Source organism: Urocitellus parryii, chromosome X (assembly GCF_045843805.1).
Source record: "Urocitellus parryii isolate mUroPar1 chromosome X, mUroPar1.hap1, whole genome shotgun sequence".
NCBI classification, from domain to species: Eukaryota; Metazoa; Chordata; class Mammalia; order Rodentia; family Sciuridae; genus Urocitellus; species Urocitellus parryii.
In genome coordinates, this window is record NC_135547.1 from 105,351,947 (window position 1) to 105,379,680 (window position 27,734).

Below are 27,734 nucleotides of genomic sequence, written 5' to 3' on the forward strand. Positions count from 1 at the left end.
TGCATGTGTCAATGGAAGAAAATAGGTATGATTTATGCCTATAAGTCTTTAAATTTTAAATAGTGTAAATTTTACATGTGGTTAAAAAGCACATGCTGAAAGACAGTGGAACTATTTTGCCTTTCCTGCATTTTTTTGGTCTTTAAATGCATTATATTTATAAAGATTATATAAATACTTGAGATTCTCTTGAATATGGAGAAGTCTCTTTAGCTTGACTACATGATGGCATACATTTTATAAAAGGCATTTAACACATTTAAAAAGAAAATCTGTTCTTCTGGAATGTTGGAAGGAACTTCTCAGGTTATAGACACCTTATGAGAAATACTATATACCATTCTCTCTTCAATGAATCGTATTCTGCTGTTCTTCTTTCTACAAAGCAAATTTAAAGTAATATAAATGTGTGCACATTAATAATCTCTCAAAATATCATCCCATTTCATGTTTACTCTTATGATTTTCTTAAATATTATTAAATCTTGAATAGATCTACATAATATTTATAAGTACTTGTATAAATATTTTCACTATAACCACCATGGATATCCAAAGCTAGTATATATATAGAAATTATTAGTGATAGAGCTAAAATTTACATGCATGCTCTGAAGGCATGTGGAATAAAACAGAACAGTGAGGTTTCTTGCCCATTTTGAGTACGCAAAGAAAGAAAATGTTCTTCCACAAGCTTATTTATAAGCTAAACCACCTGGAACTGACAATTCTGAAATACTTATATATTGATCTTAGAATTACTAAACACACATACACTTACATAGAAAATCAGAGGTTTTGTTCTAAATAGTAGTATGGGAATAGAAAAGGAGCCCCCTCCAATTCTTGTCCTCATACCTATAGAATGGATAACACTGGACAATTCCATTCTAAAACCCCATTTTTTTAGGACTTTTCATATGCATTTTTAGAAGCTTGCTCATTCTGACTCAAGGGATCTTTGCCTGAGAGTTCACATTTATATAGTCTACTGGAATCACACTAAGATTCCATTATGGAAAGGCCAATGGTAGGAATATTCTGTTCTCCAAAATTACATTTGAATACAGCATCTTCTAAATATAATAATGCTAAACTGAGTCAGAATCTAATATTCTTTGTAAGTAAAGTCTTAGGCCTATTGACAGGAACTCCAAAAGCCAAGAGTTTTATATATATATATATATATATATATATATATATATATATATATATATATATATATGTAAACCTATTCTAAATATATTCACTGCATTCTATTAAGTTTCACACATAATATCAATTTTCATACCTAGTAATTTCATATGAGGCGATTTTATTATGCAGAATAAGAATCCAAAAATAATTATTCATTTAACATAGATTTTAACAGGTTAAAATATTTTACCCTACCACAGTTCTTTAGCAATTAGATCGCTGATAATCCTTAAAAGACATAATTGCAGAGCATGCATTAGAAAAAAAATAGTAAAAGAGAAGAAATAATGTTATAGTATGGCAATGATTGTTTAAGGGTTGCTAATAATGGCAGGGGAAGTGTTGTTTCATACCCAGAAGGCTTAGGAAGGAGGATTACAAGTTTCTTTAAGGCCAACCTGGGCAATTTAGTGAGACTCTGTCTCAAAATAAAATTAAAAAGAGCCGGTTATGTGACTCCATGATAGTATGCTTAGTTAACATGTATGAAGTCCTGGGTTCATTCCCTAGAAACAAAGACCAAAAACAAGCAAACAAAAAAGAGTAACATAACAAATTTGAAAGCACTATAATTCAAGAGCTACAGGTTAAGAAATATGCCATTATAACACAATAAACTTATGATAATTCATACTCAAAATTGACCTGACTTGTGAAAACTTCAAGGCTAAGATAAAAACCATCAACAAGAAATACCCTTTGGGCAAGACAAAAATATTCCTTCTCCTCTAGACCCTTTACGATAATCATTGTTATTTCTCATAATTGTTGGTAGTTTGAAGAAGAGATGTATATCAAGAGACAAAACATAATCAAAATAAATAATGTTCTTTGTCTACATGATGATGTATAATATTAACTTGGTAAAATAGTAGTAAGACATTTGGGGAAGAATACTCCAGGTACAATTAATGGTATATCCCTCATCCTCAAATCTGGTTTGAACACTGATCTTGTGGAAGCTTTGTCTATCTTGATATTGTTTCCCTCTTGGTTAAATATACATAAACATAAAATGTAGAGAAACTGTAATATTTACAATATACTGGGATATTGTCATGGGCACAATGAAAGCTGTGTTCAGAGATAAATGTATAATTTTAAAAGGTCTTTTAAAAGATAGAAATAAATGAATTAGTATTTATTGTAAATATCATAAGAAACAATAACCAAAAGTACAATCAAAATACAGGACTAAAAAAATAGGACAAATCAATTTCAAAGTTGACTCTTTGAAAAGATAAGCAAAATAGAAAAAGCTCTTCTAATACTAACAAAGGAAGATGAGAATAAAAACAGACAAAATTAGTAATGAGAAAGCCTGCATAAAACATTTAAAGAAGAAATTAAGAGAATACTACAAGCAATTCTATGACAATAATTCTATAAAAATTCTAGGAAATGGATGATTTCCTAGTACAATGCAAATTACCAAAATTAAGAAAAGAATAAGGGGAAATTAAACCTAGACTAATTACTTCAGAAAGCATTTGTATGTTATTAGAGATCCACCATTCAAAAATGTACTAAAAATCTTCTCAAATGAATTTAAGTAATTCCTATATTTTAGTGGTTTCAGGGCATATGAAAAAAGAAAACTCCAAATTTCCTTTTGTGATGTCAGATTAATGTTAGTACCAACAGTCAGAAAACATAAAATTAAATAATAAATTAATAAGACAGCCTTGTGTTTGAATAAAATTCTACTATATTCTATGATATAAAATTGCTTATAATCACATCTAAGAAGTGGTAAGAATTAAATGAATGTTAGCTTCTAGTTACAAAGTGCACTCAAATTTAAGAAGGAAAGGAAAACCACTCTACAGGAAAACAAGGAACAAATCATATTAAGAAAATTTACAGGTAGAATTTAATGGTCAATCATACAAAAATATATTCGAAATATACTAGTAATTATGGAAATAAAAATATAAAAGCAAAATAAAAAGCAGGAATGCCTGTTTATAGTGAGATAAGAGCCTAATTTTAAAAATGTTTTTACTAGTGCTTTATAGTTATATATAGTAGTGGGGTTCATTTTGATATAATTCTACATACATGGAATATAAATATATACCACTGGCTAAAATAATAAATCCTAAATCATTTTAGAAAAATTTGTGGAAGTATCTACTAAAATTTACACACACATACACATTTACATACTTTGACATAGAAGATAACTTTCCTGACCATTACTTTTTAAACAGCAGAACCATCCACATCTGAGGATCTATGTACAAAAGTCTGTCTCTACATTATATAAAGTGGTAAAATAAATCAAACATGTCAAAACCTAGAAACAAAGTGAATGTTCACCAACAGGAGAATGGCTAACCACTCTATGATAATCCAAACTATGAAATATAATATAGTCATTAAAATGAATGAATAATGGGATTATTATTTGATAAAAGCAAAGTTCAATGCTATCAATACATTATCTGCCTTTTTAAAGACTTGTAAGTCTTTAAAAATTATACCTATATTAAATAATACATGAAAACTCATACATTCAATAATCATATAAAGAGAGGAAAAATATGAAAGAGAGTTGTTCACTGAATTTGGGTGAAAAAAAGAGCAGCAAGCAAAACTGAAAATAAAAATTATCTCAAGAAAAATAGGAGAGCATCATATGAAATCTCATTCAGGCATTTGTGGAAAATGAGAAATCAAAAAAATCTTTAGCTTTTTGAAATGTACAGTACACTACATTATTGTTATCTGTGGTCATCGTATTGTGCAAATTGTACACCAGAACTTTTTGCTCCTATGTAAATGTACCTTCTTAGTACTCATTGAGCAGCCTCACCTCATCTCTCTCTCCCCCTTACTTTCACAGTCTAGGTGACAGTTCAACCCTCCAGTTCTATAAAATCCACTTTATTGAATTTTAGCTATGAATGAGATTGTGTGGGATTTTTTTCTGTGTCAGGCTTATTTCACATAACATAAGGATCTATCCATGCAAATCACATAATTTAATTCATTTTTATGACTGAATAGTATTGCATTGTATATAGGGTACTACATGTTCTTTATCCACTCATAAGTTGATGGACACTTAGGTGGTTTCTATTTCTTGGTTACTGTGAATAGTGTCACAAAGGGGAATGCAGGTGTTTCTTTGACATACTGTTTTTCATATTCTTTGTATATATACAAAGTAGTGGGATTGTGCTATTTTTACTTTTTAGAGTAACATGTATACTGTTTTTCATAGTGTCTGCACATAGTGTCTTACCACCAGTGTGCAAGAATTTCCTTTTCTCTATATCTTTGCCAGGACTTGTTATCTTTTGTCTTTTTGATAGCAGCCATTCTTGCTATCATGAGATGATATCTCACTGTAGTTTTGATTTACATTTCCCTGATGAGTGATGTTGAACATTTTTTCATGTGCTTCTTGGTCATTTGTATGTCTTTTTTGTTTTATTTTGAGAAATGGGTATTAAGGACTATTGCCCTTTTGAAAATCAGATTCATTTAATGTTTTGCATTAAGTTCCATATATATTATAATATTAACCAATGTATGGTGTGCAAATATTTTCTCCCATTCTTTAGGTTGTCTCTTCACTTTGCTATTTACTTGACTATGGAGAAGCTTTTAAGTTTCATGTAATGCTATTTATCTATTTTGTTTTTTAATGCATGTGCATTTGTGGTCATATCCCCCAAATTATTTTTTAGACCAGTGTCACAGAATTTTCTGCGTGTTTTCTTCCCCTGGTTTTACAACTTCAGGTATCATATTTAAGTCTCTAAATATTTTTAGTTCATATTCTGTATATAGTACAAGATAAGGGTCTGATTTTATTCTTCTGCTTATAGATGTACAGACTTCCCAGAATCATTTCTTGAGTGTTCTTTCCCCTTTTGTATTCTGGCATTTTGAGCAAAACCTATTGAGTATAAATATGTAGATTTCTAGGCTCTCTATTCTCTTTAATTGGCATATGTGTCTTTTTTTAAATGGCAGTATCAGTCTGTTTTGATTACTATGAATTTAGTATAATTTGAGGGAGTGTGATCCCTTCCAGTTGTTTTTGGTCAAGATTGCTATTACTATTCAGTTTTTTTGTGGTATCCTATAAACTTCAGGGTTGCTTTATTTATTCCCTACTTTTGTAAAAAATGTCATTGGAATTTTAATAGCAATTATATTTAATACGTTAATTTCTTTGGGTAGTGAAGGCATTTTAATAATATTAATTCTTTTAATCCATGAATAGGAGATGTCTTTCTATTTTTGTGTATTCTTCAATTGCTTTCATCAATTTTTCTCTTTAATCATCTTTTATTATTTCAATGTACACATCTTTCACCATCTTGTTTAAATTTTTGTAAATATTTTACTTTTCTAATAGCTTTGTGAATGAGATTGTTTTCTTGATATTATTTTTTACATAGTTTCATTTTTAGTATATTGAAACAATATTGTTTTTGAATACTGAGTTTGTGGCCTACAAATTTACTGAGTTTTAGTTCTAATAATGTTTTTGAATAGTCTATAGATATTTCTATTTGAGGAAATGAGATGATACTTTCACTTCCCCCTTTATAATACAGATGATCTATCTTTTGTTTAATTTCTCTGGCTAGGATTTCTAATAATATGTGAAATAGAAATAGCAAGAGCAGGCATCCTTGTGTTCTTCCTGATCTTAAAGCAAAAGCTTTTAAATGTTCCCTATTGATTGTGTTAGCTGTGGGTTTGTCTAACATCATATTTATTATGTTAAAGTATCATTTTAAACACTGTAACTGTACAATTAAGTGACATTAAGTATATTCCCATTTATGGACAGTAATCACCATTATTTATTTCCAGAGGTGTTTTTATGTTTGTCATCCCAAACCTAATTTACCTGCATTAAACAAAAACTTCCCATTCCCCTCTCCCTAGTGTCAACTTCCATTCTTTCTATCTCTATGAATTTGACTATTCCAGGTTATCATATGAGTGGAAGAATGCATATATTTTATTTTTTGTCTTATTCATTTCTTTTTTGATACATTTATTTTTATTATTTTTAGATATACATGACAGTAGGGTGTATTTTGACATATTATAATAAATATGCAAAGTATATATTATTCTAATTAGGATTCCATTCTTGTGGTTGTACATGATGTGGTGTTTCACTAGTGGTGTATTCATCTGTGAACATAGGAAATTTCTGTCAGATTCATTCCACTGTCTTTCCTATTCCCATCCCCCATCCGTTCCCTTCATCCCCCTTTGTCTAATCCATTGATTTAGCATTTTTCCAAGGTTCATGGATGTAGTTTGTATCAAAGTTATTCCTTCCTGGGGCTAGGGGTTGTAGTTCAGTGGTAGAGCACTTGCTTCACACATGTGAGGCACTAGGTTTGATCCTCAGCACCACATAAATATAAATGAATAAATAAAGATATAGTGTCCATCTACAACTAAAAAAATTAAAAATAAAAAGTCCTTTCTTCCTCTCTCTCTTATTGAGGATTGTACCCAGAAGTGCTCTACCACTGAGCTACATCCCTAGTCCTTTTATTTTTTTTATATCAAGATATCTCATTCAATTGCCCAGGCTGGCCTTGAATTTTTAATCTTTCTGCCTCAGCCTTTCAAGTAGCTGGTATTACAAGAGTGTACTGACATTCCCAGCTAGAATTTCATTTCTTTTTAAGACTGAAAATATTCCTTTGCGTGTGTGTGCTATTTCTACCTTTTGACTACCATGGATAATTGTATGCTATGAACATTGGTGTATAAATATCTGTTAAAGTATCTGCATCCAATTCTTTCTTCTTTTTAATTCTGGGTATATACCTAAATGTGAAATTGCTAGAACCTAAAAGATTGTAATTAGTTTTCATTATATGATCTCTTATTACCTTGTGAATTTCTTGATGTTTGGGATTTTTCCTTAATCATCTTTATTAGAACTGAGCACAATACCTGAACATAATAGAAATTGGACATCACAAAGGATTTTATGAAGATAAGCAAATGGAGAATCCCTCTCCCTCTCACGATAAAAAATTTTATAACAGTGGATAGGGACTGCCTATTCCTTGCTCCAGATCTCCATGGGATTAACTATGTGGCAAGTCAAAACATTACTATCAGCAGTAATTCCCCTTATGTATTTCCTAAAAAAAAAATCACATTGTTTTTGCTTAAATAATTAAGTCATCAACAATGCAGTAAAATTAATTTCTATGAAAGCAGAAAGGTTTTTCCTTTCTGTGCTCTAAATATGTTAGTGCTTAGAATGTACTCAAAATGTATTTGTTAAATGAATGCATCAATGGAAAAATAGTGGGATTCCATTACAGAGAGACCCTTCATATACTGCCATATGAGAATCTCCATATGAAATGTAAATGATAGCACTTTAAATGTTTTTTGCAGTTGTAGATGGACATAATGTCTTTATTTTGTTTATTTTTATGTGGTGCTAAGGATTGAACCCACTGTGTCACACATGCTAGGCAAGCACTCTGCCACTGAGCTACAACCCCAGCCCAATGATGGCATTTTCTTGTTGGTGAATTATCAGTATATTCTGGAATCTTACATAATTAACTATAATATGATGACCAGGATATCAACATTAATCAAACCCACCAATATTATTCATATTCCTGCTATTTTACTTGGACTTATACATATGCATATGTGTATGTATGAGTGTGCTCTCTTCTAAACAGTATCATCACATGTGTAAATTTGTGTATCCTTGTTCAGAGTCAAGATAAAAAACTCTTCTGTCTCTACAAGGATCCCTTTTATTGCTGTTTTCTTACTACCTTTACCTAACCCACATTTCCTATCCCCATTCCCACCCTCTGAAAATTGCTACTCTCATCTCCATTTTTATGATTTTATCTTTTCAAGAACTGCTATATAACAAGATGATACAGAATGCAATATTTTGAAGATTGGCATTTTTTCCCCATGTAGGATAATTTCCATGATACTCACCCAAGTTTCTGCATGTATTAATAGTTTGTTCCTTTTTATTTTTGAGTATTATTTAGTGGTATGGCTCTATCACAGTTTGTTTAGCTATTCATTCTTGAAGAGCATCTAGGTTATTTCCAGTTTTTGACTATTACAAATAAAGCTAGAATCATGTGTATGTTTTTGCTTAAACTTAAGTTTTCATCCCTTTAGGATAAATATTGAAGTGCACAATTCCTGTATTATATGCTAAATATACATCCAGTTTTATAATAAACTGCCTAATTCTTTTACAGAGTGACTGAACCATTTACATTTCTACTAGCAAATTTTGAGCAATCCAATTCTCCATATTTTGATCAGAAATTGAAGTAGTCACTTTTATTTTAGTCTTTATAAATGTATAGCGATATCTCACTAATGTCTAGTAATGTCAAACATCTTTTCATGTACTTATTTGTCTGACTCTTATATTAGACTTGACCACATCTAAAAATGTTAGCAGCATAAGAAGGAGAGGTGATAGTCTTTGTTTTGTGGGCCCATTGAAAAATGGAAGCAAGAGATCAAAGCTGAGAAAGCCAAAACTACTTTAAAACAATCCTCTCTTGTGGTAACTAATTCATTTCACTCATACATAATCCTCTTCTTGGAAATGGATGTTAATCTTTCTGAAGGTGATGTCCCTTCTTTACTTAAGCTTCTCTCACTAGATCCCACCTCTTAAGTTTCAATCAACTCTCAATACTATTACATTGGGGACCAATCTTCCAGCACATGAACTTTTCATGGACATACCACATCCAAACCATAGCACAAATATTTGCCTTGAAAAATGAAACCCTACTAAATTTTGATTCACAAATTCAGTCCTGAGTTAGGAAAAGAAAATTAGTCATTAGTGCTATTGTTTGTTAAAGCTCTAATACTTTTCTAAAAAACATTAAAAGCATGGTCTGAGCAAGATAGAAGGACCTACGAATAAACTTACCTTCTCTCTTTCTTTGATCCCTCCCTCCCTTCGTCCTTCCATCTCTCCCTCTCTCCCTCCGTTCTTCTCTCCCTATCTCCCTCCTTTCTTCTCTCCCTCCCTTCCTCCCTGGCTGCTTTCCTTCCTTCCAACCTTCCTTCCTTCCTTCCTTCCTTCCTTCCTTCCTTCCTTCCTTCCTTCCTTCCTCCCTCCCTCCCTCCCTTCCTCCCTCCCTCCCTCCCTCCCTCCCTCCCTTTCTTCTTTAGTTTCAATTCTATACCAGAAAGAATATCTTAAACATCTTATATGAGTTGTCACTATTTGAGACTTTATTTGGTGATATTCTGATTGGCCTTTTTAATCTTCAGTAATCTATTCACATGTTAAAGGTATTTTAACTTCCTATCGCTACATTTTTGTTTGGGGATGCTTGTTTGTTAAGGAAAGTGAATTTACAAATGCATTTTGTTTCATTTTTAGATTATTTTTTAAAAGCTGTAATGCTGCCTAAGTTCTAATAATAGCTAAATGCAATTAGCTTCACATTTTGTTTCCTTTACAAATAAGTATTTTTGTTTCCTTCCTTCAAATGTTATTTTTCCTTTTCTTAATAGGTCGATTTAGTGAATATTGGAAGCACTGACATAGTAGATGGAAATCATAAACTGACTCTTGGTTTGATTTGGAATATAATCCTCCACTGGCAGGTAAAATCCTAATGATTGTTTTCTTTTGGGGTAATATGTTATACATTGCTAACCCTTTCTTTCATTTTTTTTACCTTTTGACCTGCAAAATAAACACACATTCCTCTAACAATAACAAGCCATCTCTATAGTGCTGCCTTTTAAACTGACACAACTCATAACATGTTAGATATTAAGAATCTGGAGATCATAAAGTAGGATCTGGTACATTTGCAGGAATATTTTCCAATTTTTTATTTCACTGAGTAGATGAAGCAACAAAGGCAAAGTCCCAAAATAGTAAATGTTTATTTTTCCACAAATATATGTCTTATATAGTATGACTATAATTAAATGTATAGAATTTTGTAAAAAGAAAGGTATCCTTTTTAAATGACTATCAAAGTAATAAGCTTTATTCAATATTGCATATTGTTAGTGTAAAAGTTTAGTTGGATTGGCTCTGCATGGTGCTGCACACCTGTAATCCCAGCTACTCAGGATGCTGAGGCAGAAAGACTGTAGGTTTGAGGCCAGCCTAGGCCACTTAGTGAGACCCTATCTCAAAATAGAAAGAATGAGGGCTGGGGTTGTGGCTCAGTGGCATTGTACTCACCTAGCACGTGTGAAGCACTGGGTTCCATTCTCAGCACCACATTAAAAAAAAAAGGTATTATGTCTATCTACAAATAAAAAAATAGAATGAAAGAAAGCTATGGACATGGCTAAGTAGTATATTATAGCTAAATTCAATACCAGTATCCAAAAAAAAAAGATTAGTGGGATATGAATATTTGTATGAGTATACCTGTTATATATGCTTCTTCACAATTTGATTTGAAAATTGCATTTTTAATCAATCACTTGAGGATAGAGTATTCTGAATATTATATTTATTCAACCTTTATAAAATTGATGAAAGATCTTTCAGTTAAGTGAAAGGAATATTTACATTTTAATCAGATAAGCTTAAATTTAAACTTTCCTACTTACATCTTAGTGGCATTGGATATAATGTCATGCATTTTGGGTACCATAGCCCCCCTCACTGTCAAAAGAGATAAAGAAGGTTGAATGTGTATGTATATATTTTTATCAAGATTAAATGAGAACATATCTGTAAAACAGCCAATAAAGTGCACCAATTCTATTTGAGATGTATGATACAAGTGACATTGATTGCTTAGCATTTCCACTCATATTTTAAGAATTAAGAGGATACTTCATATATGTCTGCCTTTATTACTTGTAGAGATTATTTTTTTAAACTGCTCTATTGAAATGACATTTTGTTCTATAAACTTTCCTGACCTCAGTATAAAATTCATCATGTATGAATATGGCTTCACTATGTTTCTCAGTGGCTTCTCCAACTATCTTGAGGAAGAAATAGTTTTTTTTCTCCTAATTAAGCAAAAATTTTAGTTTTTTCTATTTACAGTTGTACAACCATCACAGCAACCTAATTTTAGCACTTTTCCATTGCCCTAAAAAGAAATTTCTTGTCCATTTATAGTCATTCTGCACTCCTACTGCAGCTCAAGAGAACCATGCATCTATTTCTGTCTATATACTTGCCCTTTTTGACATTTCATATTAGCAGAATCATGTAACACCTGTTGTATGTGTTTTTTTTTGTGTGTGTGAATGTGTGTGTGTCTAGTTTCTTTCAATGTGCATATTTGATGTCCCTTGTTGAGGTACTTATTTTATTACTACTTCATGTAGTAGAGTTATTTTTTTTACTTGAAATGTAGATTGGTCTTACATTATCTTTGGTCTTATGTCTATATCAGACAGTATGTAGGCCAGAGGTTTACCTACTTAACTCTGCAGCTACACTGATCTCTCTTGTCTTTTAATATTCCAAACAGACTTAACTGCATTTCACAGCAATGTGAGAGGAGAGAGAGAGAGAGAGAGAGAGAGAGAGAGAGAGAGAGAGAGAATGAATTAATCTATAAATGCTGACAACAGAGAATAGCTCATGAGAGCCTCACATGAGCCCAAGTTGGCTGATTTCCAGCCTTTTCCATGTAGTGATGGTGTAAATAAAACCAGCGAGAAAACATAACCCACCTCCCACCAATTTTTTTTTTTCTGTTCCTTAGCACTTCTCATAATAGCTTGGCAGAGGAAGAGTATTCCCTTAATCTATAATATGTAAAATACAACAAAGCTGAAATATTCCATAAATGATATGACACAAAAAATCAAATTTCCTTTTTATTTATTATTAAATACAATCAATGTGAATACTACTCTATGAAATGGCTGTAAAAGTTTCCAACATATTCTCAGTTGTATTTATCTTAGGGCTTAGTAACAAATTGTTCAGGGAGAGACCCCAGTTTGCAGAACACACTGAGTAACATAGATATTGGTTATGACAAAGCAAAGAGGAGAACTCAGGCATGCATAGTTCCAAAAGACTCTTTCAATTGTATTTATCCTCCAAACTCTCTCATACAATCTCATCCTTCTGTATCTCCTCATAGTCTTTTCCTATTCTATCTCAACTCACTTCAAGATAGAATTTCATAACAGTCATTTATGGTGTTTTATTAATTTGTTTGTGAGTGGTCCATTTTGTTTGGCTTTGTTTTGGAGGATTATATTAGCATGCAGAGGAAGAGCTTTTATACCCAGGACTACTAAAAGTATTATTTTTAGGCTTTTTTGTCTGAGACTGCTCTATACCCTATTATTTTCCACCTGTATTCTGCATGACCACCTTATTCTGATTGCAAGGATATAGACTCTTCTCAGACAAGGCCTACTTATCTCATCTTTCTCTTCCATTATTTGCCTCAGTCTCTTAAAAATACTAAACACTCTTAAAAATTGTCAAAATTTTTCATCATAACTCATTGAATTCCAAAATATGTTTTTAGTAAGATCATATGTGTGCCTTTCTCATAAATAGTAGAAGAAGCCCTTGAATCTCAGCAAAGATTAAAGGACACTCTGGTCAACTTAATGTACTTTCCAGATCTATCAGATTAAGAGTGTTATTAAGACCAAAATGACGTGAATCTTTTCTTCCAATGCCACATGCTATGTTATTAATAGTGCTATGGAGGACTTCTCTTTGAAGTCAGCAATGTTAACTCTATATCCTTGTCACTGTTTTTCTAGTTTCCACTTCAAATAAAATTGTTAGCCTGAAAAATAATGCATATTTTCAGGAGTAAGTGGCTTTAAACAAAATTGACATGTAGACAATGTGTGTTTGGTATCTTTTTCTTCCTTTTTCTTTCTTTTTTTTTTTAAGTGCAAACCATCCTTTTTAGAGTAGTAAACTAAACTCAGGCAAAGCAGCTGGAAATCAAATTGTATCTTAGTAACAGTGGTATTCTATTAGAAGTTAAGTTCCCATCTTTGCTGACTAAGCCAAGGAAAGTATTTATTTCCAAAGGAAATTCATACTGATATATTTGTATTATTTATAGAACATACAATCATGAAAGAATCATGATTTTTTTGCACTGATGAAAGTCCTTTCAACTCCTTCCTACCTATGAACTTCTGTGCAAAACACTTTTCATTCTGCTCTTTTGCAGAGCTTCATACAAACTATTTGTTTCTTACAGAAGACTACTCCTACCTCTTTGCACCCTGTTCTTCCTCTGCAGTGAATGCTGATCACATGCTGATTTCCAGAAAGTAGATTTTGAAGTCGAATTTAGCAGGCAGCATATTTATTAAATATTCTCTTGGGACCAATACGTGGAGAAGGGCAGAGGTGGTAGGAGTAGAAAATGGAAGAGCAACAGTTATGATGCAGACCCAAGAACAATCTTATTCAACCACCCACCATGGTGAAGTTGAAGCTAAATGACCTTTCAAAGTAGTCCCAGGTTGGATGAAAATGGCTGAGTGTTTATAGCACACTCTTTCATCAGTCACTAGACTTGCGTTGCCCTGGGAAGCTTGTGACCTTATGTGACAGGACTGCAACTCAGTTAGTCCCTGATGCTATGACAGCTTGAACTATAAGACCTTCCTTTCAGGATAGCCTTGGCAATGCATCTCCATGTCCATCACACCATCTTTGCCTACTTCTTTTTTAAAATCACTGATAAACCACCTTTTAATTTTTTCCATTAAATAATTATTTCAGGGCTGGGGTTGTAGCTAAGTGGGACAGCGCTTGCCTAGCACATGTGAGACAATAGGTTCCATTCTTAGCACTACATAAAAATAAATAAATAAATAAATATTTGTGTCCATCTATAACAAAACGTTTTTAAAATTATATTATATTTGTAGCACACACATACACGCACATATTAGTTTAAATTGATTCTTTTTTCAGGGACAGTAACTCCTTAGTGTAGGAAAATTTTCTGCTTATAGCCTCATTTTATGTGCAGCTCAGTGATTCTTCTGGCAATACTTCTTTATGTAGGAAAAAAAAAAAACAAATGATTATTACACATTATCCTTTAGTTTTTCTCCAAAACATTTGCACCCAAGGAGAAGTCCTGCCAATGATACTGAGACTAATAAGCTGAATTAGTGACAATGATGCTAAAAGAGTTTTGGATTTGTTTTCTTTTAATATTATGTACATAGAGGGCAGTTTGGCCAAGCATTTCACAAATGAATTTTATTTATCATTGAAGGGTGGACTGATCAGTGAAAATCCATCACTACCACTATGCTAGTATTTGTTGATTCCAACCCTGGTTCAACACAGGACACCAAGTTCCTGTCCTACAATTGCTGTACATGTAGGTTATGAACTTTGTAATTTTAGAATACAATATGAAAAGTATATATCTTATATAATTTGACCTATTTATTCACTGGGTAACTGACTAAATAAGCAGGCCAAGGAAGAATCAAGAAAAGTAGATAACCTGTCCCTAAACAATAGGTACAGCTATCAAGAGATCATGACAAATATATTCAAACATTTCATATAATCATATTATTACCACATTAATGAAATATAATTCTAAATATTTTTTAAAGTATTTAAAAATAAGTATAGGGGACTGGGGTTGTAAATCTGTGGTAGAGTGCTTGCCTAGAATGTGTAAGGCACTGGGTTCGATCATCAGCACCACATAAAAATAAACAAAATACAGTTATACTATATTCTATACTTATTTTTTATATCAAAAGTTTTGCATTGAATGTTTAATAAAAAGATGTATAAAATTGAAGATGTTAAAATATGTATTTACCCTAAAGGCATTTGTTAACTTCTACATGGATGAATAAACAAAATGAAATGTCATATTTAGAATGAATAATAAATATTCATCATCTGATTAAATTTTGGTAGTGTGTATTTATATATATATATATATATATATATATATATATATATATATATATATACTTCCAAAAAGGAAAGCCCTTGGTGGTAATGAATAATCATGTTTACTTATATACTTCCTTTAAATCTCTCACAAGGGACCTAAATTATATTTAAAAAGTAGCCTAGTAAATATTCTTTCATAGAGTACATTGACAGTACATCCTATAATGAGGTGTCACTGAATTCATGAAACTTGGAAAAAATGCTTAGGATGGGTTTCTGCATTGAATTACTTAGAATGAAATTTTGAAATATAATATCCTGCTGAATATCATTTACAGATACACAAAGCCTAGGAGAGAATGAAATGTACAGAAACTAATTAATGAAAATAAAATCAAGGCCACATAGCTATAGTCTTAGGCATAAATATCACTTTAAGTTATTTCATTAAATTTGGGTGATTTGATTTTTGAAATTTTTAAATATGCAAGCATTTCTGTAGTCATTTTTTATTTCAGTCAATAATTATAACTTGAATTGTTATAACTTATTGTATGAACCTAGGATTTTCTTTAAAACAATTACTATATTACAACACTCTTATTTAGATGAGAAAACTGAAGCTAAAAAATGTTAAGTTTATCTTTCACAATTAATAGCAAAGGCACAATTTGAACCTGTGTGTTAATTTTTTTCATATATATGTGTGTGTGTGTATATATATATATATATATACATATATATAATATACTATATATAGTATATGTATACTATATAGTATATATAGTTGTAGATGGACACAATTTATTTATTTGTCTTATTGTGGTGCTAAGGATCATACCCAGTGCCTCACACATGCTAGGCAATCACTCTACCACTGAGCCACAACCCCAGTCCCTGAACCTAGGTCTTATAAAAAGTGTTTTATTACCCACTGTCCTATCCTTCCTATCAAAGAGAAAAAAATCACTGATTGATCTTAAGTTATTGACTAAAAATGCATCTAATATTTTAAGTCTAATTTAACCATAAGTCTCTTTTCTTCCCTTGAAAGCTAGAAGATCAGCAGTTCTACAAACAGTAGATTCATAGTTAAATAAGGCAGAACCCATAAGTAACAATAAGTATATTAAACAAATGATAAGGTATAGGCACCACCCACTCAGAACAGATTTCTAACCAATTTTAGTAGATTCAGTCTCGGTAAAATCTATTACTTTTCATTAATATTTAGCCCTAAAATTCCCATGATTTTTCACAAGACAGAGGGCTTTCTTATTAAAGTTTGCAGCGTTTTTATTCAAGGAATACATTTTCTTATAAATATCTCTTTACACATGTAGGTAAAAAATGTAATGAAAAATATCATGGCTGGATTGCAACAAACAAACAGTGAAAAGATTCTCCTGAGCTGGGTCCGACAATCAACTCGTAATTATCCACAGGTTAATGTCATCAACTTCACCACTAGCTGGTCTGATGGCCTTGCTTTGAATGCTCTCATCCATAGTCATAGGTAAGGATACTACTGAGTTGTTTCATAATTTTGTAAGTACTCATTTGGATGATGATGATATATTTTACCTCAGGTTGGTTCCAGATCATTTCCTACCATGTCACATGTAACATATGTTGATAATACTGATCTAACCTTTCATTACAATGTACTGATGGAACATATTTTTCCTACTTTTCATATAATATATCATTTTGTTGTTGAAATATCAAATTCCTGGAGCATGAAATTGGTTATGGTGTGGGGAGAAGATAAACATTTAAAATTTGGACTCTGAGAACAAATAGGTTGTATTCTAACTTTATTGAGAATGATATTGTTCTCTTGTACAAATAATATATTGGTATGAGCCTAAACTATATAACTAAAAATGGTTCCAAAATTCATGTTAGTGGTTGTTGTAAAATTTATCAGTATCATCAGATAAATAATGTACAGAGAGAAACATTTGTCTCATGAGATATAGTAAAACCTATATAGCAAATACCATGATGCCCTGTATATTTTCTTCTACTTCAGGGTTAAAAGAGGCTCTGAGCATCTTAGCAACCAAGGCAAAGAGCAGAACACAGTTAATTCTATGACTCAATGCTTAGAATATCAAAAGAAACAATTTCTCTGGAGCTACAAAGAAATTGCTATAAAGCACGGTTGAGTTCTGTGGATCCTCATAGAAAGAACTCGGTATAATACAGTGAAACAAACATCCTTAATTATGTTCCATACAATATTGTATTTCCTAAGTTCACTAAAGCTATCTGACTATCTTGTATAATGAAGTTCAGTAAATGATTTAATAAGAGCTCAAGAAAAAGCAAAACAATGTAAAAACTAACATTTATATATAACATGTAATATGCAATATATAATACATTTATATACACTATATATAGTGTTATGTCATATATACTATACCATATATCTATATATTATATTTACTCTAAGGGAATTCTACTTTGATTGTATTATTACCTGTACCTTCTACTCCAGCCAGAGTCAATTGCATTGCCTAATTACCTGTGTTTGAAATGCTGTTGGATTGCATCTTCCCTAATTTTCAGTGAAGTTGTTTTTTGTCACTTTGATTTTTTTTTCTGTCAAGTCTACTATTTTCCTATGCCAATCTTGCTTCTAGAGAAGCTCAGAATATAAATTGTCTTCATGGTAAAACTCAACCCAAGGGCAAACACACTCTAAATAAGCATTTTTGTTAGGTGTCATGCTCCAGCTGGGTTTAATTAACCCCATCCAGACTGGGTTTCCAGGTGAATGACTCAGCAACCTGATTTTAGAAAGAAGGCTGCCTGGCACCCAATCAGCATGTTAAGCATTGTTAACACATTGTTTTTCCTAAGTACGACAAAAGAAAGATTTTCCACAGCTTCAATATAGTCAGGTGAGAAGGGATAGAGATGTTCATTCTGCATCATAAGCCAGTGCTCATTTATGCAGCCACATGTTTCACACGAAGGGCCTGAAAAAATATTGATCTTGCTCTTCATGTACACATTTGCAGATGAACAAAAATATTGAGGATCAGGTTATGCAGTCCTTGTTGGCTCTTTAACATTTTCTTTTCAAGTGGAAGACTTAAATCTTGCAAGCATGTTCACAGACTACATTTGTTAATGTTCTGTTTTATGATTTCTGAATATATTTCTAGGTAACACAGTAAATAGATCCAGATGGCCCTGTCCCTGACCCACTCTTTCTCCTTCAAAATATCCTTATTCATATATGCTCCCCTGTTCTAGTGAATCATCAGTAACTATTACTTTATACATTAGGTGGTTAGTTTTCAAGAGGTTCCTTACAATTGTTAATGCTCTTTCATGAATCATCTGTGTCATTGTTTTTGACAGTTGTTCATATTGTTTATGTAAAAAAAATGTGGAACTTTGTGTTCCAAGGTGATTGTCATTGGTACACTAAGAAAAGTCATAAGGTGTCCTGATTTCAATAATTGAGTGACTAAGCTATATAGAACAAAGGCATGAGCTTAATATAGAACATAAAGATTAACAAACGGCCTTGGAAATTAAAAGTTTTGTTTTAAAGCACAAAGTCCACTACAGTGCAGTTGAAAGGAAGCCAGATTCTATTTTTACAGGAAATCCCAATGATAAATGATTAGAAAATATTTAAAAAATATGTAGATAAATTTGCAATGACTTTAAAATTGCAATTATCTTGCTAATTCTTTTTTTTATTATAACAGAAGAAAACAAAACCAAAACCAAAACCAAAAACAGACATTAGAGCTGGGGGAAAAGGAAAAAATACATCAAATTTGTTTTCATGACCCCAAACCTACCCCATCACATTGCTGTCTTGAGATGCAGTTTTGTCCAGCTAGTTCTAATTTTTTATTCTAATAGTTGTAATAACAATATGTATTATATATGTTTATTCTTGATAAATTGATTTCTGACAGTATGTGTATTTGCTCTTTTTTAAACATTTTTTAGTTGTTTATAGAACTTTATTTTTATTTGTTTATATGTGGTGCTGAGAATTGAACCCAGTGCCTCACACATGCTAGGCAAGCGCTCCACCACTGAGCTACAACCCCAGTCCCTGTATTTTTTCTTTAATAGTGAGCCCACAGATATTGCTTCTCATTCCCATCTATTTGCTAATTTTATTACTGATATTATAATCATTTTGTTCCCATAAATTTTAACTTTGACATTGAATGATATGATAGTTCTCTTTTTAAAAAAAATTTCATCAAGTTTAGAAAAGAACTATTGATTATGTAATATTAAGGATGAGGAAATCATAACACTACTTTCTCTTTTTTCCTCCATCTCTCATTTTGTTTATATTCTTGCATCTACGATATTTTTAACATGTATATCTATTCTATAAAGATAGGTATTTTTGTGTTGAATTGACAAATTGAATACATATTCTGTTACATAAATAAAATTAACCTTAGGACAAAGTAAAAGAATCTGTGGTTTTAAAATAATTATTGTTTTATAGATACTGCTCTAAGTAAACTATTCCTTCTATTACTGAGACATCAACATTCCAATTACCCCATTTCACAGATTAGGAAACTGAGTCACAGAGAGGTTACATGATTTACCTAAGAGAATTTGTCTAATATATGGCAGATCTGGGTTTTGGATCTACACTGTGTCAGTTATAGTGCTAGCTTCCTTAAAAGCTTGATGTCCTTTGTTACATGTTCTTATTTATGAATTATGCTCTATGTTAGCATACAAAGCTAGATGGGTTTCTTCTACAGTTGGTTAGTTTTGCAATTTTTATGCATGTGAAAAGCATAGCTATTTAATATGTTGATTTTTAATTAATTTTAATGATTGAAAATAGATTCACTTTTTAATGTTGATACTGAACTCAAAGCCCATTTCAGTACAATCCTTCTCTAAATGAGAACACTGAAACTCAAATACATTTCATGAGTTACATAAAATAAACCACCATACACAGGAGGTCTGTTAGTAGCCAAAGTAAAGTTAAAGGAAAGGAGGTGAAAGGGTTAGAATGGGAAGCATTTCTACTTATTCCCATCATGCTCATTTAAATCTTGTTTACTGCACATGAGAGAACTAGTTTTCCATATGTTCCCACCATATTCTATTCCACTCCCAACCATCTAGAGACAAAGAAATAAAGTAGGAAGAGGTTGCATAATGAAGTTGAAACTCCTCCAAATAGTTAAGAATTTTTTATTTCTCATATTTTTCCCATCAGTAGAGGCACTTCCCAAATATATAAATATTTTAGGTTTCAAAAGATTGTTAACTGTTTAGAGTAACTAGGTGTAAATGAGGGTGGGGATTAGATTTCATTGGGTTTCTTATAAGTGTTCAAAATACTGATTTATTAATGAGGTAGGAACTGCTTATAAGGAAATGAGAAATAAATTTGTACCTTTGTTTCAAATTGTTCTCCAAACATAATTAATAAGGCACCTTGTAACTTCTTCCCTTGTATAACATGAGTTCTTTAATTTTTGTTTTAGTTGTTGATGAATCTTTATTTTATTCATTTATTTATATGTGGCAATGAGAATCAAACCCAGTACCTCACACATGTGAGGCAAGTGCTTACCACTTAGCCACAACCCCAGCCCGACATGAGCTCTTAACTAGGAGTCCATTAACAGATTCAAATGGTCTAATATTATATGTAATTTTATTTGCAATATAGATAGGTTATTTGTCCATATAAAAGTTTCATAGCTCTCATCAGAATCTCAAAGGTGTCTAGGATCAGAAAAGGTGAAGAATCACTCTGTAACAATTTTCTATGTTGTTGGGATAAAGTGTAATTTGTTAATAGCCAAGGCTTCATGCCCAGTCATCCCAGCACCCCTTCCTAATCATACCTCTTCCCACTTGATACTTGGCCTATGAGTTCTTGATTACCTAATTCCGTATTTTCCTTCTCTAAGAACTTTGATTTTCTAATATTCACACAACTTCAAACTCTATTTGATTCTCAAATACTTTTTTTAACCCAAACCTAAGACAATGTTTAAGACTCTTTTAAGCCTTGAACAACTTTATTGCCCTCCACATATTTTTAGAAAACCTTATTATCTGTATTTATTCACATGTAGATTTTAACTAACTGATTGTAGTATATGTATTTTTGTCATTAGATTTAAAATCTTTATAAGTTAACATCTGCCTCTTATATTCCCTTGTGTCTTCTCCATTATCAAAAAATGGCATAAATATAGTGTGTGGTCATCCATTCTCTCATGTAGTTGACAAATATTTTTGAGCCACTACTGCATATCAAGGAAGGATTTTAGTAGTGAAAAGAATTGGCAAAAATATTCTACATTTTACCTTCTCATGGAGGAGACAGATAAAATGATTAACTTAATTAAATGATATGGTAAGCATTAGTAACTGCTAATCAGAGCCATATAAAGCAGCTAAAAAGACAAGTAAATGGGTATGTGTAAGTTTGATTTGGGGCATGAATTTTTAGATAGGGAGTAGCAAAGTAGGGCTCACCAATGTTGTGATTTTTGAGTAAAGACCCAAAAGACGTAGAGGAATGACTGATGAGGATTTCTGAAGAACATAACTCCAGGCAAATATAGGAAGGATTTAGGCAAGAAATGAAGGCAGGGAGTTATCTTCTGAAGAGCCAGACCAAATTGGGCTTTGTCTGACATTTTACTTCTCCTATGGTAGGGATTTGAGAAGAAATATATGATAAAACATATTCTAACATATAACTATGGAAACTATCATGAACATAGAATATCAAGATCAAAGATGGGAGAAAGAGGAGCAGTCAGAAACCTCTTGCAATAAAATGGTAGTTTGGACTAGCATTATGGCAGTTGTGATAGTGAGAAATACTCAGATTTTAGGTATATTTTGAACCAAGAGTTGTGTGAGAATGACAGATTTATCAAAAATGACTATAAACACTGGGCATGGCCAGATGTGGTGGCTCATGCCTGTAATTCCAGTGACTCAGGAGTCTGAAGTAGGAAGATGACAAGTTTAAAGCCAGCCTCAGCAATTTAGCAAGGCCCTGAAACAACTAAAGAGATCCTGTCTCTAAATAAAATGTAAAAAGGGCTAGGGGTGGGGCTCAGTAGTTTGGTACCCATGGATTCAATCTGCAGTACCAAAAACAACAAAAAAAGGACTATAAGGGTTTTCCTCTTAGCAACTTCATGTTTGAACTTGTGTTAATTGAGGGAGGGAGAACTGTTAGAGAAATAAATGGACTTTAAGGAGTGTGATGGGGACAAATAACAAAAGCTCAGTTTGGGACCCATGAGGTTTGTAAGTGGGGATACTGAGTAGATAATTGAATCTGATGTGGAATTCAGGAAGACATATGGTATAGGGTTATAAAATTGAGAGTTACTTATAAGTGTTAAGTATTCAAATCTGTAAAATTAGATGAGATTAATATAATTTTGTTGTTAGATAAAATAGAATAAATTATTTTCTTCAGGAACTTCTTATCTCAATTTTATTTTGGGATAATTAAAAAACAAAAATTATATATATATTTAAGGCCTATAATGTCAGGATTTGGAATTAAAATTGTGACATGTTTAAATGAAAAATGTTATTGAGGGATAACAGAAGAATAGTAATGAATTCTTAAAGACTGTGGTCACAGGTTGTGAATGAGAATTCAGAATTGAAGTGAATCTTATGGAACAGTCTAGATTGATTTGTATCTGTATTTTTCTGTGTATGTATGTGTTTCAGGCCAGACCTGTTTGATTGGAACAGTGTGGTTTGCCAGCAGTCTGCCACACAAAGACTGGAACATGCATTCAACATTGCCAAACGTCAGTTAGGCATAGAGAAACTACTTGATCCTGAAGGTTGGTTCATTTGTAGACTACCATTGTTTTTGGCATTATAGTTTTTTGGTATTATAGTTTAATAACTTTTTTATATCAAACTTGACATTTTCACATTCTAAGAACAAAATACAAAACCATGTACCTTATATTTTGCCATATTGAAGGTATATTTAAAATGTTCTGTCAACTGGCACTATATTATGAATTGCCTGACTTTGTTTTAGTTCTCAAAATGCTAATATGTAAAAAAATAAAGTATAAAATTTCATGGAAATATAAAACAAAAGCTGTTAAAATGTATATGCTTCATGGATGGAGCATACTGCATTTGGAGTACATTGACTCCAAATAATTATAAAAAGTTAATGTTTTGCTTATTCTACCAAGAGACTTGATAGACTAATGAGCTATAATTAATTAGCTACTCTTGCCAATTTCATTCATATACTCTATAAAAGGCAACATGGTTTACTATTTAAGTCTGTAAATCTATTCCTGGCAACACTTCTCTTATAATTCCTAACTCTGGGGAGGTCCTCCATTTGATATTTATTCATTTTATGCTTCTTAGTTGATAGGCAGCACTGTATTTATATTTTTTTCTTATATTATCCTTAAATGGCCTGAATCCTTATCTCTGGTACTATATAGTAATATCTTTGAGACACATGGATTAGAGGGATAATGACATCCTGATCTCTGCTCTTGTAGCTGTGAGACACGTTTTTAGTTTGCCAATTTCTTTGAAATTACAATCTGTCCCCACTTTGTGGAGGCTTTTCCACACTCTAAAATTAGAAGTTTGAGACACAGAGTCAATGGGGCTGATATTTGGGTAGAAGCTGTGATATAATAGAATCTGATAATGAAACTATTTTTGGGATATTGAACCATTTTTAATCCAGAAAAATCATTAAAAGTGGTGGTGCTACTTTCCATCAGGAAAAGCTGAGAAATGACTCAGAAAAGAACCATCTTTTGTCAAATATTTTATCAACCACAGTCTAGTTGCAATGTTGCAGACCCAGAAACCTGATTGCCTCGGCTCACCTAGCAGATGCGTATCAGGAAAGGCGGGAGTTAACTGTAAAGAAGCTCAAAAAGTAATAAACAAATCAGGAGGGAAATCATTTTATATCAGCTAGTTATCACAAGAAGACTACTCATTCCTAATGGACTAATATACTGATTTGCCCAAATTAAGACGATCAACTTAAAAAGTTTTCAACTCAAAATGGTGTAAAAGCAACATGTGTTTAGTAGAGACTGTACCTTGAATTTTGTATTTTGATCTTTTCCCGAGCTAGTGACATAGAGTATGATCTTCTCTTGTGATGCTGGGGATCAGTGAGCCCAAGCTCTAGTCAGCAACATGATCATGAGAGGAAATAGCCCACACTCTCCAGCATATTGTGATACTAAATGAGAATGTTTAGTTGGTTAGGTATAGTAAAGACATTTCATTTTTGTGTTGTGTGTGTTGTTAGGTTTATTTGAGCATAATCCCATTGTAAGTTGAGGAGCATCTATAATTGCTCTTAATAAACAAATGTACTTGGAAATCAAATTATAACCAATCGTGAGTTTGTGAAGTTAAGTTCAGAAATGTTTCTGCTCCCTTGAATAATGCATGACTGAGCAGAGACTCCTATAACTCCTTTTTCTTGCTTCTGAGAATGATTAACAACACTTCTACATCAGGTTTTATCTCAGTGAAAGAAACTGCAGTAATTGTGTGCCTTGTTTGGTAGCATATGGATGGGTCACCTCACTATTGATGCCTACTACTGATTAATTTTTTTCTCTTATTTCAACGGGGTATAGAGGATAGGCATAATGAAAATATAGGGTTCAAAACTGAAGAAAAGAACTATAGTATGTGGATTTGAAGGATAAGCCTGTTCATGGTTATGTTTTCCATTAAAATTTTCCTATTTTGGTCAGTTTCCATTCTTTGAGATACATGTTCTAGCTATTTTGTGTGTACAGGTTGAAAATAGATTTTTTTTTTTTAGGTTGAAGTTGTCCCTCAGTGGTAGGGAGCTTGCCTAGCGCGTGTAAGGCCCTGAGTTTGATCTCATGCACCACAAAGTAGATACATGACTGAATAACTGAAATTAATGAATCCATTGATTATATAAATAAAATATATATTTTTCTTAATAAATTATAAAATGATTTTTGACATCTCTATCCTCCTTTAAATCAATGGAATAGAGATACATATACAGGAATGTACATCACAATGAGAAAGTATATTGATTAATTTCTAATCAGAATTGACAGCTATGTGAATACTATGTTTTATCATATAAAAGAGCCTGATATACGTAAATAAACATATACTTCTAAATTTAAAAAAATGTACATTGAAATGTATATTGTATAGCCTGTAAGAAACTACTCAAATATCTCAAACTTGAGCAATTCATAGTCAACCATATATCACCAAAATACAGGTGGATTTTGATATCCAACCACTGGTTATAGTGTTATTTGCCAATGAAGTCTTAGATCTGAATATCCTTCTATTTATCAATTCCCTTCCAGTTCAAAAAGCATTACCCCTCCAAAAAAATGTTTACCAAAGCTTATTTATGGCTGTCAACAAAATGAGGATTCAGCATAAATTCTGTTATATATTATATCTCTATTATCACTTCATTTTCTAATGTGTTAGGACAATACCAAATATGCATTAAAACTTATTGCTCAGTATTTCTCAACTAATGATATCAGTGGTGATTGAAATTAAAAAATAACTAAATCATAAAGATTTTTATTTGTTGATGATGTTCACACAAAAGAGAATACCCTATCTTAGAATCAAAAACTTAGAAGACTCTCTTCAATGTATCTAATAGTAGAGTTTCATGGAATTATTTCAAGCTTTGTATGATAATTATCTTTGAAAAGTTCATATTTTTATTCAAACAAATAGTTTCTTTAGCTTATGCATGACGATGTCAGCTGTTCTCCAAAGTAATTTTCATTTCATATCTATTATGCCCCTTAGGAGGTTAATGAAACATTTTGTTTTATGCTTGGGAATTTTTTTATATTATTAGAGGACTGAAGCTAATACCTACCAAATAATGTTTTTAGAATTTTAAACATAACGTTTTATTGTGTTGATTTATAAATTAAATTATCATTGAAACATTGAAGGCTTTCATATCTTGCATTTGTATTGATATGCTTTGTTTGGCCTTAAATAGTGTTTTGAGACCTGAGGTTTGATTTTAAATGAAATTGCCTTTTAAAATAAGTAGCAGTATACATTAGCATAAGGAATTTCAAGAGCTATGTCTAGTGTGTTTAAATGTTAACATATGCAAAAATAAGTACATCTAGGGTGAAATTATTTAATAGTGCATTTTTATGTTCTCAGATATAAAAGGTTTATCACCTTTGAAATATACCCTATTGTAATCAAACAGTTCACTTCCTATTGTGATTTTGCTATAAGATATATATTATAAATGCATGGTGGGTTATATATATATATGTTTGCCTCCCTGAGTTTCAAACAAATTGGTTTGTTTACCAATCCACAAACAACCCTCTATATTAAGAGAGTGCTTTGTCAGCTTTTCCATGTGAATAACAAAGTAAAGATGTTCTCTTTAAAGGGATCAAAAAATCAAGGATAAAACATTGTGCCTGTTCTAGATGACTTTTGCATATTACCATAAAAAGCCATTTCCATTTGGGATATGCAATCCAATATGGAAATGCCCTTACTTATTTACTAGGGTAACTTTAGAATGAAAAATGAATGGTGACAGTTAAATTTGACTAGCAATAACAAAAAAGAACACAAGGACTTGGGAGGAATTTTTGTATCCTCAAAATGACATTTACAAACCAATTAGAGTTTAGTTTTAATCCACTTCATTTTGACTTCATGAGAATGGTGACACAGATTCTATTTTCTGCTTGGCTAATCCCTGCATCACTCTGAGTTGTTTTTAGAATTAGCTCTGCCTTTTGGAAAGTTTTACTTGGGTAGTGAATGATCTCAGGCTTAACTTTGCATGCAGGAAAAATTTTAGTCTTTAAAAATATTCAAAGAAAAAGATATAACATTTACTGTAAAAGAGAAGAGTGTCTTTAAGGCTGTATATTTTGAGTTTGCTATAAATTGTTTAAGTACAATTTTTATTTTCTTACATCATTATTTCAACCATCATATTTTGATATCATGACAAGAAACATTAAAGAGCTTATATAAGATAATCAAAAGGGTTAAAATATATCAATTCAGAAGAATTGCCACTAATTAAAACAACTAGAATTTTTTATGAATAAGAACACTTATTTCATATCATTTAGGTTGATTTTTATTTTATTGATTCTTTTTAGTTATCATGACAGTAGAATCCATTTTGACATAATTCTACATGCATGTCATGTATTTTATTCTAATTCAATCCCCAGTACCTCTCCTTCCCCTCCACCATCCCTGCTCCCTTCTGTCTACTGATATTCCTGTCATTTACCCATAGTAAGTTTTTGGATTAAATTTTTATGGGTGTACACATTGGTGAGATTCACTGTGGTGTATTCATATATGCACATAGGAAAGTTATGTCTTATTCATTTCACTATCTTTCCTATTTCCATCCACCCTCCCTTCCCTTCATTCCCCTTTGCCTATTCCACTGAACTTCTATTCTTTTTCTTAATGCCCAGCCATTGTGGGTTAGCTTCCACATATCAGAACATTCAGCCTTGGTTTTTTGGGGATTCTCTTATTTCAAAGACCCATCCATTAACTAGCAAGTACCATGAAGTCATTT

The 27,734-nt window shown here is 31.9% G+C and overlaps 1 protein-coding gene across 3 annotated transcripts in view; it reads left to right on the forward strand.

The window, feature by feature from the left end:
- Dmd (dystrophin) overlaps positions 1-27,734 on the forward strand; it is a 2,014,880-nt gene that overhangs the window by 333,152 nt on the left and 1,653,994 nt on the right. For all 3 annotated transcript variants that reach the window (XM_077794046.1, XM_077794047.1, XM_077794048.1), the window contains exons 5-7: positions 9,739-9,831; positions 16,429-16,601; positions 22,832-22,950. In XM_077794046.1, coding sequence (XP_077650172.1) covers positions 9,739-9,831; positions 16,429-16,601; positions 22,832-22,950 — 385 coding nt within the window. The remainder of the gene's footprint in view (positions 1-9,738; positions 9,832-16,428; positions 16,602-22,831; positions 22,951-27,734) is intronic.